This window comes from Harpia harpyja, chromosome 3 (assembly GCF_026419915.1).
Source record: "Harpia harpyja isolate bHarHar1 chromosome 3, bHarHar1 primary haplotype, whole genome shotgun sequence".
In the NCBI taxonomy this organism is placed as follows: Eukaryota; Metazoa; Chordata; class Aves; order Accipitriformes; family Accipitridae; genus Harpia; species Harpia harpyja.
In genome coordinates this window covers 75336730-75354194 of record NC_068942.1, presented here as the reverse complement: position 1 = coordinate 75354194, position 17465 = coordinate 75336730, and the positions used below count along the sequence as shown (strand labels likewise).

General features: G+C 44.4%; 1 protein-coding gene across 2 annotated transcripts in view; it reads left to right on the top strand.

Moving 5' to 3' along the window:
- Window positions 1-12460, top strand: part of RHOJ (ras homolog family member J) — a 64157-nt gene extending 51697 nt beyond the window's left edge. Inside the window, exons 3-6 of one of the 2 annotated variants that reach the window (XR_008234601.1) lie at window positions 1164-1328; window positions 2618-2713; window positions 3905-6323; window positions 9951-12459. Coding sequence is in view for 1 of the 2 variants with exons in the window: in XM_052783444.1 (XP_052639404.1) it covers window positions 1164-1328; window positions 2618-2713; window positions 3905-4051 (408 nt within the window). In the remaining variant the exon portion in view is untranslated. Of the gene's footprint in view, window positions 1-1163; window positions 1329-2617; window positions 2714-3904 lie in introns of both variants that reach the window. The other variant, XM_052783444.1, reaches the window with a different exon arrangement.
- Window positions 12461-17465: the final 5005 nt, after the last annotated feature.

Here is a 17465-nt window from a genome sequence, read left to right as displayed (position 1 = left end):
CAAAGCAAAACTGCACCAGTTGAGTTTTCATACAGTTATAACCTAAAGCAACCATACTGCAGAGATTTGAGGCTTGCCCAGAATGCATAAACTATAAACTGAAGACCTATGTCTCAGTCAGACTTGACAGCAACATGTATTATTATTTCCTACACTCCAGATTTGTGTTCCTTTCTCCTTTTTTAACTCTGGACCCCTCAAAAAAGCCTTTAGAACAGGTGTATCCTCTCTAAAAGGATCTGTTCCATTGCACTGAAATTTTCTAACAGGTTTCATCGAAAAGTACCCACCAGGCACAGCTACATATGCTCTCACTATCAGAAAGAGCCAGTCTATCCCTTTCACGCGGCTTACAAAACCTCTGCTCACTCTCAACATATCAAGCCTGAAAACAGACCTAAATTATTCCTTGAAACTCAACTATCACAGCCAGCTCATGACACAACACAGCTGCGCTTTGAGCTGTTTGAAAATTCACCTTCTTCACAACTAGCCCATAGAAAAAACATCTTTCCTTCCCCCGTCCAGGGCCTGTGGAAACACTAAATCACCCCCAGTGATTTCCCCAGCCACTGCAGGCTGGATTTGATCTGCTTTGTGCTTTCAAGATGAGTGTCTTCTGCTGACTGACACATTGCTGCGTACCTTACATGACTGTGATGGCACCAAATAGCCCGGAGACCTTATTTATTGTATATGGTTATGTCTATAATGCCTACTAGGGAATAGAAAGCCCGTAATATTAACAGAAAAGCCTGTAGAGATGTGTGTCATCAGCAAATATTAGCTAGTGGTGACAGTCAAATAATACTTCCCCGGACGGTATCACATTGTTGGAGGGCTGAGGCTGGTACACGCCGCCTCAAGATCAATTTTTATTATACCACCAGCGATGGCCGCTGTTTAGCATTACCCTCTACACCAGCATCACCACAGATAATACACACACAAACAAAATGTGTTAGCTCTTTTGGGTAAAGACGCTGACAAAACAACACCCCTGGCCCACGAGGGGTGATTTCCCCCTCGGCAGCTCCCCAGAGGTTATAAGCGTGCATGAGCACGGAGGGACAGTGTTGAGCAGGTCATCAAGAGCCAACGTGATGCCCCCATCTGCAGTTATCCCCCACCCCTTAACACACTTGCTGTTTTCCCCCTGGCAGGAGGACTACAACCAGCTGAGACCCCTGTCCTACCCCAACACGGACGTGTTCTTGATCTGCTTCTCAGTGGTGAACCCCGCCTCGTACCACAACGTCCAGGAGGAGTGGGTGCCCGAGCTCAAAGTCTGCATGCCCAACGTGCCTTATGTCCTCATAGGAACACAGGTAATGCTTCTCCAGCCATCGCGGGGGTCTTCAGCGTGAGGGGGCTCCTACTCCACCTCAAGGGTGGCTGGAGGATGAGCTCTATGGAAAGGTTTCCTATTGAACTTCTTGTGTGAAACGCAGCCAAACTTTCCTGGAAAGTTAGAGGAAAGCTCAGGGTCTGGGAATGGAAACCAACATGCAGATGTCCTATCGTGCTAGTCAGGACTGGCAAAACTCATCCCATCTTTTTATTCAAATGTATATTAGTGTGGCGACAAGGCATAAATATCTATAGGGAGAAAAGGTTTCTGACAGGCCTTTAGCGAGGGGGAAAAAAAACCATCAAAGTCTGTTGTTAGAAGCAGAAGCTAAATTTCAAACTAAATTTTAAAAATGGGAATAATTAACCAAATGACTTAGAGACATGGGAAGGAAATAGCCTCCCCCATGCTTTACATCAACATTGCAATTAGTGACTCACCGTCCTGCTTGTGTTATAGTGGATGTTAGACTAAACGATCAAACCACTTTATTTTGGCCTTAAAATCTATGAATCTGTCAATCAAATAAAAATGCCTTAAACATGGGTTTGTTTCCAAGACAGAGTGGCTAGAGACCGTGAGAAGTAAGCATACGAGTCTGGAAAATGTCCGAACACTGGACAGTAACCTAAGCCAAGTTAGAGAAACAGATCAAATTCTGGTCAAAACCAAAATCTTCATGCCGTAGGAAAGTCCAATCTTTCAAACACTGGCTTTGTTTTCCACACTGGAATAATCTAAAACACTCATTTTAAAATAAAAGTATTACCCTTTGGAGCATACACTCTGAAAATGGATGGGTTTGAAATGCCAGAATGCTTCACTTTGATGTTTTCCATGGAAATAAAGGATTTTGTTTCAAGTCAGTCAGACTGAGCTGCGTCTGTCTGGCCTGTCGGGGTGTTTTACGGGTGACGCGGTGCAGGGTTGCAGCAGCCTCCCCTTCCAATGTGGCTCAGGCTTCCACTTGACACCTTCCAAGACCCATTGTGAGAGCCATTGAGAACCACATCTTTACTGTACCGCAGCTATCCGAGCTGTGACCCAATAACCCACCAGTAAGAACTGATTCATGTTAAACAGAAAGAAAAAAAAAGGAGAGAAAAGGAAAATACATGTGCAATTCATTTCTGAAGTATCAGCTGAGGCCGGGAGGACAGATGCCCTCATGTGAGGACATGACTGTGCGTTTGTAAAGCTATGAATATCTGTCTCAAGAATTACCCAAGGTGGTACTGAGCACAGGGTTTGTGTGTTTTCTGTTAGATTGATCTCCGGGATGATCCCAAAACTTTGGCTCGGCTGCTTTACATGAAAGAGAAACCACTCACCTACGAGCACGGAGTGAAGCTAGCAAAGGAGGTAATAGCTTTTTCTGAGGTCCGATGAAATCGATTGATCACAGCTTTCCATTGGGTTTGTTTCATTCAAGGTGAACTCTTCCAGGGCGCTTCGGTTGGTCCCATCCAGAGATTAAAGCTTCTGTTCAAACAGGCTGGACCCAGACACAGGTTGTGGCTCCTGAGCCTGCTGTTCTGCTGCAATACCCAATTAAGCTCTAAGCAAAGCAGCAAGGTACACAGGGCAGCAGGTGGCAAACAGAGAGCAAACCAGGTTTTACTGCCTACTTTACCTCAGTCAAGTGTTTCTTGTTCAGGCTTCTGCCAGAAGGTGCATGTGGCAAATCCTTCCCTACAGCACCTCCTTCCAAACTCATCCCTACCCCTTACGAAAGCCCAGACAACTTGATTCTCTCTTATCCATTGCACTTCAAGCAGGAGAGAAGGAGCTCTCAAGGTTTCTGTGCTATTGCACCTTTGTCCTAGGAAGGCAGGGGGATAAAAGCGCTCCCCAAGCTGTGAAATGCAGGCAGCTAGGCCCCAGCCATTTCCACTTTACATGCTGCAGGTGTTGTTACAGGCTCTGGCCCTCAAAGGCCAATGAAAGCATCCATTAGCAGAATACACTGAATAAGCAACAAGGTCGCTGAATAAGCTGAGGCTGCTTTCCTAGGCTACTTTGTGTGTTTGTGTCATATCAGCACCCCCAAGAGACTCCTGTCTCAAGATGATGCTTCCCAGTTCCCCCAGGTAGCAGCTCCCTGGCATTGCAGGAGGCAGGACACAAGACTGACAGGTCAGGGGAGAAGAGGCAAGTATATGAAGGGGTTCAGCTAACAACCCAGCATCTCTTTGAAACCCTCCCCAGCTGCACAGACAGGAGGCCAAGCTCCTGGTCCAGCACTCGAACACGGGTGCAGCCCCCCTCCCTCTCTGGAGGGTGGTGCAGGGAATTCCTGCTCCCCATTAATACCTCATGGTGAGATACTGGTGTTGATGCCCATCCCTGCTCCCTCGCTCAGGATGACCGCCTGAGCTTGCCCCTTAATCCCGTAGGCAGCCAGATACAAAACAGAGCAAAGACCTGACCCCCTTTCTAAAGGTCTGGGCTTCCCTCTGTGGCAGGACAGGTATGCACATAAAATGATGCTGGAACAGGGTCGCTCTGTCTCTCCCAGCAGCGAGTACTCACGTTTTCTCTCTTCTCTTTCAGATCGGAGCACAGTGTTATCTGGAGTGCTCAGCCCTCACGCAGAAAGGCCTTAAGACTGTCTTCGATGAAGCAATCCTGACCATTTTCCACCCCAAGAAGAAGAAGAAGCGTTGTGCAAAGTGCCACAGCTGCTGCACCCTGGTGTGAAGTCCCTTGGAAAGAAAAACGAGATGAGTTCAATGAAACCAAGCAGGTTAGAAAGGCAATGAAGGTCACATGCAACTGAAATGGGGAACATGACCAGAAAGGGGTCCTTCTTACCCAAATATAGGAGCCCTCCGTTCTGTGAAACCTCCAAGCTGTATCACACTAGGCCAACTCATGTCTATGTACTTTCCTAACCCTCCAGAGCTGTATGCAGCCTGTTCCTACTACTGCAGACTGCACTGAACCAACAGAAACCAGGATGCCTGCTCCTGCTTGACTCCTCACCTTAGGAATAAGGTGAAGGTGCCATGTGGAAAAACAAAGAACTAAAGGTAGTAAAAGAAACAAGTGAAACTCCATTTGTGGCCTTAAGCAAGAATTGATCAAAATTAGGAATTTGCAGTACTTAGGAATTGAATCTGAACTGACTGAAAGCACATGGAGATCTGTAGAAATCTAATATGTAAGATATACACTATAGGTAGGATATACTTTTAAATTACTTTTCTTTTCTAAGACTCGCTAGTTCAGGATATACTTTAGTTTGTTCAAACCACATGGAAGCAAAGGTGGAGTGATTCCAGTTTTTCACTTAATGGTGAAACTTCACAGCATCAGGATGTTGCTGCACCCAAGCTATCAAAATGGATCAACATTTACCTCCAGACTTAAGGAATGTTCTTACAACAAAAAAATGCAAATAACTGTATTTTTACAGGAGAATGTTCAGGCTGAGCCATGTTTCCATAAGCTGGGAAAGGAAGAACAGAGTTGTAGCACTAATGTACTGAAACAAAGAAATTCTGCCACCAAAGAATATTGCCCTAGACATGAAATAGCAGCACGGAACAATCTCCCTTCCAAACTGAGAACATGAACGAGAGACATTGCCATGGCAACTGAAAATTTACCTTATAGATCAGCTGGATTTCTACATCTCACCCAGCAGACAAAAATAGCAAAAACCAAAAAGCCAAAGGTCATACTCACTTCAAGTGCTTTAAGGTGGTCCAATTGCCTTAAGATTATTTTTTTCATGGGGTATCTCATGTAAAAACACTCACCAAAGTGGAGTTGGAAACATGTTGATTTACTGTAGTCTCCCTCCTCCCATTCACTACTTTCTTTGCTCCCATTTTTCCATCTTCATTACTGTGAGTGATGTTTAAGTTGCAGCATGGCTGCAGTCCTGGGGGGTGAACTTTCACACAACTCGCAGATGATGGGCTACAGCAGACAGCACAGAGATGGGAATTCCAGACCTTAAGGGAAGGGAAGCTGCCTGTTAGCTCTCCTTGCTGTTGAAGAAAGCGTGCCTTTTCACTAAAGCCTCTCCAGGGAGCCTGTACTTTTGCACATCACAGCAACACAGATGCTCAGAGGTGAACTCGAAGGGCGTCTTGTTACTTGCATCTGCCTTCGGGTACCCTGGCAATGCCACGAGACTGTCTTGTAACAGATTTCATTCCCCAAGCAGAAAATCACAGTGCCAGCAAATATAGATTTGAAGACCTCCGCTGTAACTCCTCACAAAAGCAGTGTCTGTAGTCAGTGTTTCCAGAAGTGCTAGGCATAAGCAAGTAACGGCAGTGCACCCTCCCAGCCCAGGGACACGTGCCCTGCACCCCCCCGTACCCCACTCCAGGGAACTGCCAGCCCACTCCTCTTCAGAAGCACAGCAGCATGGCTGAGTACACACATGCAACCAGAAAAACTCATGATTAGTGGTGAATTATAGGCCTGGTGTTACTCAGAGCAATTAGGGACTTCAGCAGGACTATAGGAACTGCACCCTTGGGCAGAGAAGGGAACAAGCATGATGCAGTGCCCAATCCTGCAGTCACTGAGGCTTATGGATCCCAGCTCCTCCTTTAGCACAAATTCAGTTTACCATGGACGCCTACAGAAACCAGCTCCGACACCCCAAAATGTTTCCAGGTAGAAATCAACAGTTCTCTCTGACAAAAGCAATCAAATTCGAGGCGAACGCCCTGTTGCTGTTGCCCAACCAGCTTTCACTCACCATCTCTTTCCCGCTGCACACAAGCATGGATGAAAATGAAGTTGTGCTAAATCAAAGACAGACAAAAGGAAGATTTCTTCACTGCTGGCATTCTTTGCTCGTATTTTATATTTCGTTTTATTATGTCCCAGACATTTGCTTCAAATGGACTGGCCGATAAAGCACAGCTCAGAGGGAGGACAGTGCTGAAGCCCCGTGAAGGAGTTCATGTCGTGCCGCAGAGGCTGTGCTGCTGTCCCCAGGCGAGCAGTGAGTATTCGCACATCTGGGACACTGGCAATCAGCTGAACTATAATGTGTAAAGAGGTATTAGGGGAGTATGAGGAAAACTAGGAGTGGATTAAATAAAGAAATATTTAGGTAATGTTTGTTGGCTTACAACATGACTAGAAGGCCACTGAAACAAACAAACAAAAAGCTTTCAACAGATTTCAGAGAAAATTAGACCTTCACTGTGCTGCCATTTACTTCAGTGGAAATAAAATAGGATGATTACTTAGTTTTAGCTCACGTAGGTTGCTGTAGAGCGCTAGCCTATATACAAGTCTCTGGTTAAAGTAAGTGAAGTCTGTTTTAGCTGAAGCGCAGTGCAAACACTCAGGTTGGAGCTGCCAGATATTCTTAGAGCTTCACAAAATACACAGGAAATAGAAAACCAGACTGACAGCTGAGCTTATCATAAAATAATGAGCACACTGGAAAAGTGCAGTATAGCATTCCCGGCATGCCTCAGAGAAAGCCACAAATAATAAAATGATATTTTTGTGTGCCACCGCGTATCAGGGGTGTCTACTAATACTAATGGGATGGCATAGGATAGGCATATAAAATCATAAATCAAATAGGAAGTTGTGGCATTAACATAAATGCAGTGGTTTGAGGAAAATTAACTAAAAAATATATGGTGATGTAGAAGCTAAAATGCTACTGTCCTAATGTATTCAACTGCAGCACCTTGCACAAATTACTGCATAGCAGCAAAAGCAGATAGAAAATTATTCATATGCATACAAAAAATGTTAAGACTAACCAGGGTTTTATCTGCACTTACAAAACCAAGGACATCACATTAATGAGGCAGTAAAATTTCAAGTTTTTCAAGCTGATTGTGTCCAAAATTTGACAACTGGGAGCTGCAAGGGAGGGTGGTCACAATCCACTGAGAAATGGCCCCTGCACTCCATTTGTTTTTAATTTCTCTTCCAACAAAAATAAATGTTTTAAAAATAGCCATGGTGAATGCAGGTCCCATAAACATTATTCCTGTGTTAGGTTATGTACACACACTTATCCATGCAATATGGCACTTACTCAAGGATCTGCCCTGTTACACTATTATTTTGGGGAGGCAGGAATAGCACAGGCCAATAGGCTTTAGAAAGGGATTGTAGGCAGATGTAAGGAGAGTCATTGATTATCTGGCAAGTCATACCTAATACCTTTTCTAAAAGCCAGCAGATGGTGTGTGAACAGTCAGCAAAGCTTACTTTCAGAAATATCAAAACACCAGACACAGTGCAAGCACAGGCATAAGGCAACAGATATAAACTTCGAGTTATTTTCAAGGACCATTAGTAACAAGAAAGGAAAATCAATAAAGGATTGCCAGGTGAAAGGAGATGGGGTTTCTCACTGTAAGATGAGCTAGAAATCAGACCCCAATTTCACCTTCAAAGGAACATGGTTAGGAGAGTCGTAAAGGCTATAAACCATCCCAGGAACCTATTTGACAATGTCCTCCTAATGCAACTGACGTCAAAACCTTTCCTGACAGAGCTGCTTTTGCTAATATTCTGCTATCATTTCAAAAGCACTCACAGCTTACAAGAAATCTGCCAGATCCTGTAAAACCCATCTCCTTTGGCCTCTTCTGAAACCTTAATGTTCTACGAGGAGTTGTTAACCTGCAGTTGTAGTTTCAGAGTTCCCAAAGGGTTTTCATGCAAACTCTTGCAAGGACATATTAGAGATATTAGGTATTAGAGAGATATCTCAAGACATTAGAAAGTTGTTATCACATTAAAACAACCTACAGATGCCTCTGCCCTTCAGAGTGCTGCTAAAACACCAGGCCAGTGGAACTGGGGCAATCCTGTGCTATATCACCACTTCCAGCAGGACCTGAAGGAGGTCCCACAAAGACTCCCACAGTTTGTCCTGTGCCTCCCATTGCTCAGAAAAGTTGAGGAGAATGCAGAAACAAGGCTCTAACACCACACAGGTCCATCCAGGAGCATTTGTTCAACCGAGTATAAGAAGTCCCAGGTACTTCTATCATCCAGGAGTGGTGGGGAGAAGTTCTCAAGATGAGCTCCCCCTGGTTGTCCTATGTACCAAATGCTCCCAGACCTTCTCTCTCTGCCCTGTAAATATCTACTGTTACAGTAGTATGTAGCTTATGAAGAACAAACAACTACAAGCTCTTGCCTCGCATTGCCTTGAATTAGGCATGATGTGAATCTTTCCCTTGATTTCCACACATGCTGGTCCTGATGCAAATCATCTTCTTGCTGGTGGGAACTGCAGAATTCACTCCGAGTCCAGCATGACAATCAAAACAATCATTTCAGCAGCTGTCATTAATCTTTCTCACCTTTTTTCTCTTTCAAAGCACTGCTTCAGTTCAAAATAAACAGAATTAAATATAGCGCTGCATCTTAGTATGCAATAAAGTTATTCCAAATTCTTTTATTAAGGGGCCAGATTTTGGCAGTCTTCCTCATACTGAAGAGCACCTTACTTCACAAGAAGTTGTCTCTAACTTCCTCATGTCTCATTCAGTCCCAATGATACCGTTCCTGTAAATGAGGGAGGCTGATTTATGGCCATTGGTGACCTGCCCTTGTAGTTAATGTATAAGAAAACCTCTTCTAGCTGCTCTAGTGCTCCAGTGGCCTGTGTTCCCCAAAAAGCAGTGATTTCCCATTCCCTGCACACTGTACAAATCACCTGGTGTTCTGTCATGCTCAGCACCACACTCTCTCTGGTATCTGCCATCTCTAAGGAACCAAGAAATAAGTTGGGAAAGGAGACAAGCCTTGGGCATACTGCTACACAAACCAAGCAGGACTCCCCCAGGAACAATGACTGCAACGCAACTCTAGGCAAGTGGCTAAAAACCCACCCCAAGGGTGGGAAAATCACTGTAGCAAACAGAGAGCAACAGGGAACAAACTTTTCCCTACCGGTGACTGTCTGTTGACAAGGATGCATGGGCTTCACTTCCCATTGACAGCAAGCTGTCAAGATCCCATCCAAGATATTGTCCCAAGACTCCAGAGACCCAATTTGAGAACCCTTTACGGGAGCTTGGAAAAGGTTGCAGAAGTTCTTGCAAACAATTTCTATTGCTGCCTCCCCTCATCACACCCAGCTTCATACACAGCAAGTCACGCAGTAGCCAATTACACAAATGATATGTGTCTAGCAGATGTATTTTCACCACGCAAGCTGCCATGTCCTTAGAAAAATGTCCCTCTAATTCAGACATGAAAGATGCACGTTTGCTAACATAGCTTGCTTACAGTCCCTGACCTTTTCTGTAGCTTTTTTTCCCAAGTGGCACAGCAAATAATACTTCTTGATTCACCATACTGAAACTTCATCTGAATTAAAAATAAATTGCAATGGCATCGATCTGCCTCAAGCCAGGCTTGTTTAAAAGCACATTTGTCTTCTCCAGCAAAGCAATCAGCATATGCTCATGTTGGCCCAGGAACCATTTGTTCAGTAAACAGGTAGAATGCAGGAATCTGGCTGTACATGCCTTTCTCCCTGTATTTTCCTTTTCCCTGAAGAGGATTTGTAATGTGTTTTATCCTACATAAAAAAACAAATCTGGAAATAACAGCATTTTCTTGGTTCACAACTCTATAGGACTGGAGGAGCATCTGCTGCGACAGGAGGTGAGCATGGAGTGACCTACGTCAGATAACTTCTAGACACATTTGAGCTCTGTGTAAAAATGAAGACAAATCACTACTATAAATGTTTATTTTCCTCTTAGTGAATAAAGACCCTCTGAAAGCAGGAAAAAGCCTCCCACTGATTTTGGTAGTGGCTTGTGATGTCAGCTGTCTTCACGTATCAAAACAAAACACGAATAGAAATATTTTTGCATTGAAAAATTGGGACAAAAACACTGATTGGAAGTAATGAATGCAATAGAATAGCATCTACACTTCTGCTTTGGGGGAGAGCTGCAAAATCAGGGCCCAGAGCCACAATTAGTCTGTTTGATCCTAAAACTTAAATTTCATTTTAAGATGTTAAGGGGATGCCCATAACTAGGCTGAAAAAAAATCTTTAAATTGTCTTTTCTTTGTTTCAGTTAAAACTTTCAGAAACATATAAACAACAATCTATTTTTCCTGGGCAGTTCGAGGAAGCCCACCGGAATAGCAAAAAGAGTCAGAACCTCATTGTAAGAGGAAAATGAGCTCACAAACCCATATACCACAGAGCAACAAGCAAAAATCATATGAATTGCTGTCAATGGTGAAAAATAACTTTAACTTTGAAAACACGTTAATAAAAATAGCTTTGAGCATGCTCCCCACCCCCTTCCAGAATGTGCAGACCATAATGCAGTGTTTGGCTGCTGCTTCTAACTGTAATTTTAGGGTGGGATTTTCAAAGGTGCTGTACGTTGGCTTCATTTCAATTCTCATGAAGACAATGGAAAATTTCAATGGGGTCCACACATGACTAATGTGGAAAGCATTTGAAAGTCTTTACATTTCCTCCTTTTCTGCCCTTTATTGTGGCTGACCAAGCTTTGAGCACACATATACGCTGAGCCAGGTCCAAGAAACTTTTATACCTTTTGGCTGCTGTTGTGGACTCCCGAAAGAAGTTAGGCATCTGGAGACTTTGCTGATCTGATCTTTAGCTTGAGCTTTGGAGACGGATTTGTAACTCTTCATTTCAATCACTACTGAGGTTGAGGATGAAAATGATTACATTAACAGTGTAATATTCAAGACAAATGGGTATCTTTGCTGAGTTTGACACTGCACTCACTGCTGTCACTTAATTTCATCTCATCCAATTCAGGATGCCAGATTTAATTTTGCATTTGGTTTTGCCAAAGATCAGTTTGAGCTCTCGCTCATGCCAACTCTGGTGAATTTTGACTTTGATTGGAGGTTAATGAATTCAGAGTAAACAGTTGTCACCAGTCTACAGTTTCCAGATCTTCCAACAGAGCAGTTATTTGTACTGATAACATGTAGAAATTTTTGTCTAATGTCTGTCAAAGTAGTTTGGGTGTAAGCTATATCCATAGTATGACTGTCATATCATGTCTCCCAACACTTTTCCCCAAAATAGGCAGCTGCTCTAACTGCATTACAGAACTGGCAGGCACTGAACTGCCTTGTCAGTATGGAGTAAATGAGCCCAAACTTTCCCCAAACTTGTAAATATTAATTCAGTAATAAGCAATAACATAAAGCTGTGTGAAAGGGGAAAGACACTGGCAAGGTCTTCTTCCCCCATGAGCAGAAGTGATCCGAGGTGGTGAGCCCAGGTTGCCAGATGGGAAACGCTACAGAGCAAGGCATAGCATGGTGTCCGTGCTGTCCCAGCAAGTACGGCGTGAGCCTGGCGCAAGGGCTCGGAGGTCCCTCCCCGGAGTCACACCAGGATACCTGGGGCTCGGCAGCACGTTGAGACTGGCAGGGCTTCAAAGAAGGCTGCAGAGAGGAGCAGGGAGATGGATGTGAACTGTCCTCTAGTGCAAGGATAACTGAATCCAGTTTAACCTGTTATGATGTTGATGCACTTGTCAAACACAAGCATTTCACTGCAAAGAGATTCTCTGCTCCTCTGAGAACACAAAGGCCAGAAAATTTCTTTCCTTTCTTTTTGCGTAGTACTTCAGCAATACTTAAAAGTAACAGTGCAACAAGTTATTCTAACTGAGTTTGTGAAGCAGATGTAATGATCTCAGCACAGATCAGGACCTAACACATCATCGGTCAGTTCTTGGCAAGTTAAGAAAAAGTCATTTACTTTACTTGATGTGAGCAACTGAATTTTTCTCTCTTAAAAGTTGCTGTGTGCAATATCGCTGGAGTATGGGGCTGGTAAAACCAAAGGATAAGTATTAAAACATTATGTCTGACTTACTTGTGAGTGGTATATCTTTTTTCAAAGATTAACCTTCAGAATTCATGTCAAAGCAATAAAATTTCAAACCAAGGAAATTCAGTTTTCCAGCAATTATGTTTTGCATAGTTTAAAAATCATGTAAGCAGTATTAGTTTCCTATTTACAGCACACGATTCTGTACTCTTTTGCTTATCCTCTTTTAAACATGTAATTATTGTATATTGTAACTGCACATTAATATCGTCTATTGTACATAGTTTATTTTAACAAAATAAATGCGTTACGAAGTATTTTGATAGCATCATTTTGAGAAGGTGTGGTGCTGTGTTTATTTTCCTAGATGCTAATCCCATATACACTGTGGGACATTTCAGGTAGGAAAAACACATACTGACACATAGGGCTCCTTTTGGATGGTCCTGGAACTGCCTGCACCTTCCAGTGTCATCTGCAGAAAGTCAAACAGGAGGTGATCCCACAGAGGTTTGCTCATCTCAGGCATGTTCCTCTTGGGAAACTGCTGCTTTACCAAATTCTCTGCAGCATGGAAACATGGGAAGGTGGAGATGTGGGACCTGTAGGTCTGGCTTAGTGCTGGCACTCAGCTTTCAGCTCACTCCAGTCCCAGGGTATCCCTTAGTGACTGGCTTGGAGATATTTAGTCTCCCATCTTCCACCAATATTAAGGTAGTTGGTTGGTTGCTCTTTTAGATAGAACTTCTTTTCTTTTTTTTTTTAATTTAATAAGGTGTTCTTGGCATCACTCTCTGTGGTCTCCACTGTGATATCGTAGCATCATAAGAGGACTTTTTCCTCCCTTAAGTGAATATTCAAAGTGTTTTGGAGAGAAGACAGCATGCAGCAGCCTTGCAGGCACTGGAGCTCTCTTGGTGAAGCAGCTAGGAAAAGCGTTAGCCCGAGCACTAAGAGTTTTGAGGGGAGTTTGTTACTCCCTGATAAACCTAACACATGGATAACAAAACCCTCCAACAAATCCTTACTGATGGCAAAGAAGATGATGAGCTGTGTAACCTTCAGCCCAGCAGACAGGGCAGGGAAAGTCAGGAGAGAAAGTGAAATGCTTAAGGGGCTGAAGAAGTTACATGAGGAAAGACAGCCCTTAAATGCTGGACTGAAATCAAGAATATGACTGGCTCCAGTCTTCCAGGGATTCAATGTGGAGATGTGAGTCTTGTTTTAAAAAAAAATAAAAATTTAAATGGGAAAAAAAAAAAAAAAAAAGATAGTGCCTTTGTTACCCAGCTTTTCATTACCACTGGTTTCAAGACCAGAAGCAATCCCATTGGCCAGCTAGTCTGGTCTTCAAATTAAGACTATAAATCCCACCATTCCTGAACAACATCCATAATACTGATTGGGCTAAAGCAACTTTTGCCAGAGAAAGGCTCTTTTCATGCTCCTGCAGCTTGTGAACCTCAGCAGGCTTAACCAGCCCTTGCCTGGGGCACTCACTCACAGAGCAAAGACAAAGGGTGGCAAGGTCTATTCCTAACAAAAAGGCACTGCAGCCCCAATCCCTGGCTGCTATAAATGGATACGTCCCCAGAGAAGCTAGGACAATTCAAGAGGGCACAGCATGCAGCCTGGAATATATTTCATTTACCTGCCCCTGGAGGAAGCTGGTATTAGTCACCAGACTTTCCACAGCCAGACTGTCCGGGAACAAGCAGCGTGGAGGACCCACGCATCTGGGGTTAATAACAAGGTGCCGAATGCATCCTCCAGAGCAGAAACTTCCTAAACTGCTGCCCGCTAAAGCTGGGTGGCTATAGCCAGGGAAAGAGACCTCTATACAGCCCTGATGCTTTCATATTTCCCTGAGGATCCACTGCTGGCTACTGTCAGCAGCAGGATATTGGGCGAGACAGCCCCTTGCTCCGACCCAGGGCGGGGGTTCCTATGTTTTCATGTGAGTACAATAAGAGCAGGAGGGAGCTGCCTGTCCCGTCCCCCAAAGAGAAAAGAGAAATCCCGTCAGTGCAGGAAACACGCATCTGGGGAGGCTTCCTGCCCTCCCTCTTGCTGAAACTCGGGTTTGAAGCTAGGGTAAAATATACTGATTTCTGACATGGTCGGTCTGGCTGGGCACACCAACTGCAGCACGGGAATGAGGGGAGCTGAACTTCAAGACCCAGTGGACTTTTGTAACCTTCAGATAATAAGAAAGTACTGTGAAAAATCAAAGCAGTGCATGACTGTGACTCTTGCTGTTCAGGTTACAAGAGTGACAGCAAACCTGAGAAGCTGAGTGCTGTGCAGGATACAGATAAGACTCATTACAAGGGACCTTACAGCCTATACGCTCCAAAAAACACTGGGGAGAAAAAAAATCCGCTATATCATCACTCCCAGTGTCCAGAAGGGAAACTGAGGCACAAAGAAATCCGCTGATTTGCCTCTCCTCACCTGGCATGTTTATAATGGAGCCAAGAGCCAAGTACAGCCCCCAAGTTGCACAGTCATGTCTTCTCCATATCTGCACATTCCCCTTCCTGAGCAGGCAGATGCAGCCATTTCCCTTCTTGCAGAAAGCCTTTCACTGCAGCAGGTATTTCAAGCTGGGGCTGCAGAACTGTGAACGGTTCAACACCGAGGCTTTGCAAAGGAGCTTTTCTCTCACTCCCTGCTTTGCAAGTACAATTCTCCCAGGGAAGTCAAGTTCCCCTTATACACATAGAGCAAAATTTCCTTCCCTTGCTTTTTGGTAGTGAAAGTCATGCCAGATTAAATGTGCAAATGACACTTTTAAGAAGTCCACGTTGCAGTCTGTGAGGATTTTTGTCTGGTGCTGGTGGTCAGTGTCCAGGTAAAGGGGACAACTGATGTGCTACAAAAAAACAGTAGGGGTTTTCATGGGAGAGATAATATGTGAGATGCGACAGCGTCTGTGACAAACACTCCTTGCAAACTTAGGCGCTGAAGACAGAAGGGCTGTTTAACTGCTTTGGACAGGTGTGGTGGTGAGATTTAAATCTGTAGCTTTAGAGAGCATTGAAATGCCCCCAAGGTGATGAAGGTGGCCTGGGAAGGGGCTTCTCATGTTCTGAAAAGTGTGGGCTATGTTGACTGCCTGCAAATTCTGAGCAGGTCATACCATCCAAGCTGCAGCATAAAGGATGTGAAAGCCAAAAGATCTGGTCACAAGTATCAAAATTGGTGGGAATTTAACAGAACGAAGACCTCGTAGTATAATAACTTCTGGGAAAAAAGCCCCAGATTTGCAATTACCAGCAGCAGGAATGAAGCTGGCTCCTCAAAAGTCACTGTTGTGCGCCCACTCGTGGGACCCCAGCAGAGCTGGACGAAGAGGGATGTGCATCAGTCAAATGGGTTGGTGGGCTCTGCTGTTGACTGTACTTTTGTCACCCACAGCAAATCCACAGCATCTCCATTCACTTTTACTCACCTCCTTAAAAGACCATCTAGAAGCATTAGCTTGGTTTCAGTCAATACATCCTTCCCACTCTTCCTTTTCCGCCCCCCAGTCTGGCTGCTACTGCATTAGTCAAAACCCTCTTTCACACCCTGCAGTGTTTTCTTCCGAACACTCGCTGAGGTTTCTACTGTCTCACCATATCCGGGTACAGCCCGTATTTCCTGCTGGCTGCAAAGGAAGGAAGTTTGCCACTTTCTAACCCTACTTCTAACCCTGAGACTATAGCACAGCCGGATTCCATGAGAGAAATCCAGCGAAGGAAATGACTTCACATCAGCATCAAGGAGATGTTTTGCAGGTGTTCACAGCTCTGGCAAAGAGCTTGTAGGAGCTTATACATATTCTACGTGAGAAATCTCTACACATAAATAAAGAGGGACACATTGCTTTAAATTGCTTTCATACTACAATTTTGAGGTTTATTAAGGACACAAAATAATTTGCAGGTTTCCCATAATAGTTGTGATACCACTTAGAACAATAACAAGATCAGAGGGATTGTGAGATGCAATCTGAAACAAAACACAAGGTCTTTTTAAAGGGCAGTTAAGCTCTCCATCAGCAGAAGCCTGCTCCTGCTGCTGTTTGACACAGCAGTCTCTATTCAGAATTACAGAAGGCAGAGTGATAAAATCGCCTCCTTCCTACTCAATCACAGTGCAGCTTTTACAGTTCCACAGACGGAAAAAAAAAATGACAGCAACTAATAAATTACAAGTTAAATTAAATCTGTCTCAGTGAGGGCAGGACACTGGGGAAGTTCCAAGCATGCATCCCAGGAAATGAAGGCGACTGCATCCAGAAGACAAGACACTTAATTGGGGGGAAGGCAGGTGCAGATATTACTCTCAGCAGCAATTCTCTCCTAATGGCTATCTGAGAAGGTGTTTTTGTTTTGTAAGCTCCTGTGAGCTTCTCCCACTTGGCAAATCTTCCTATTTTCACATAATTTCCCATTTTGTTCAGGGGAGAAATGAGGGTTGAACATGGATCTGTCCTCCTGCAGGTGGGAACCAGAGGACAAAGGCAATTCTGTGGCTGTGGTCACCGGGGAGGTGTTGCAGCAGCTCCCAGGCGTCCCCTAGTTTGGACGTAGTGAGTCTGAGGAGGTGTGAACCATCCTTTGGCACGTCTGCTCTCTTTCCTGTCCTGGGCTTGTCTCACCCACGTTGGCCACATTACTGGCCACTCCACAGCTTTCCTGCGAGCACAGCTGGCTACCCCCCAGCTCTGTGCGCATCCTCGGAGGAGCAGGTCTCCACAGAGCTGAGCAGTGCAGGGAAGTGTGGGAACACCCTTTGTAGCCTCCTCTTTCCCACCACCTCAGCCAGGGGCTCGCTGAAACCAAACCACGATCCTCGTGTTTTGGCCTCGTCCCTCTAACTCTGGAAATTGTCAGGAGAGACTCCTTGGGCTCTGCAGAGTCTCGCCGTTTCTACGTGAAGTCAGTTCCCCTCCTATCCCTGGACAAAAGCAGATGGGAAGATACGCACTTTTGGGTTTACAGATTTAATGCGTTTCTCTCTTTTTTTCAAGGAACCGTCTCTTGTGTGGCAAGATTTTTTTTCAACAGAATAGCTCCAGTTAAGCAAGTCACTGAACTACGTGCTTAACTGTAAAAGTCCACTGATATTAAGCAAAACACTTGATCGTGAGCTTACGTACTTTGCTGAGTCAGGGCTGAGTATGCATTCACCCTAATTTCAAGGTAGCAATTCGGGTACCCATTTCCATTTCATTGGCCTTAGGCCTTTTCTTTGACTGTTATTCCTGATAGACCTCAGGGTAAGAACTATGGCAGGGGTGAGGTGGCAGAAATG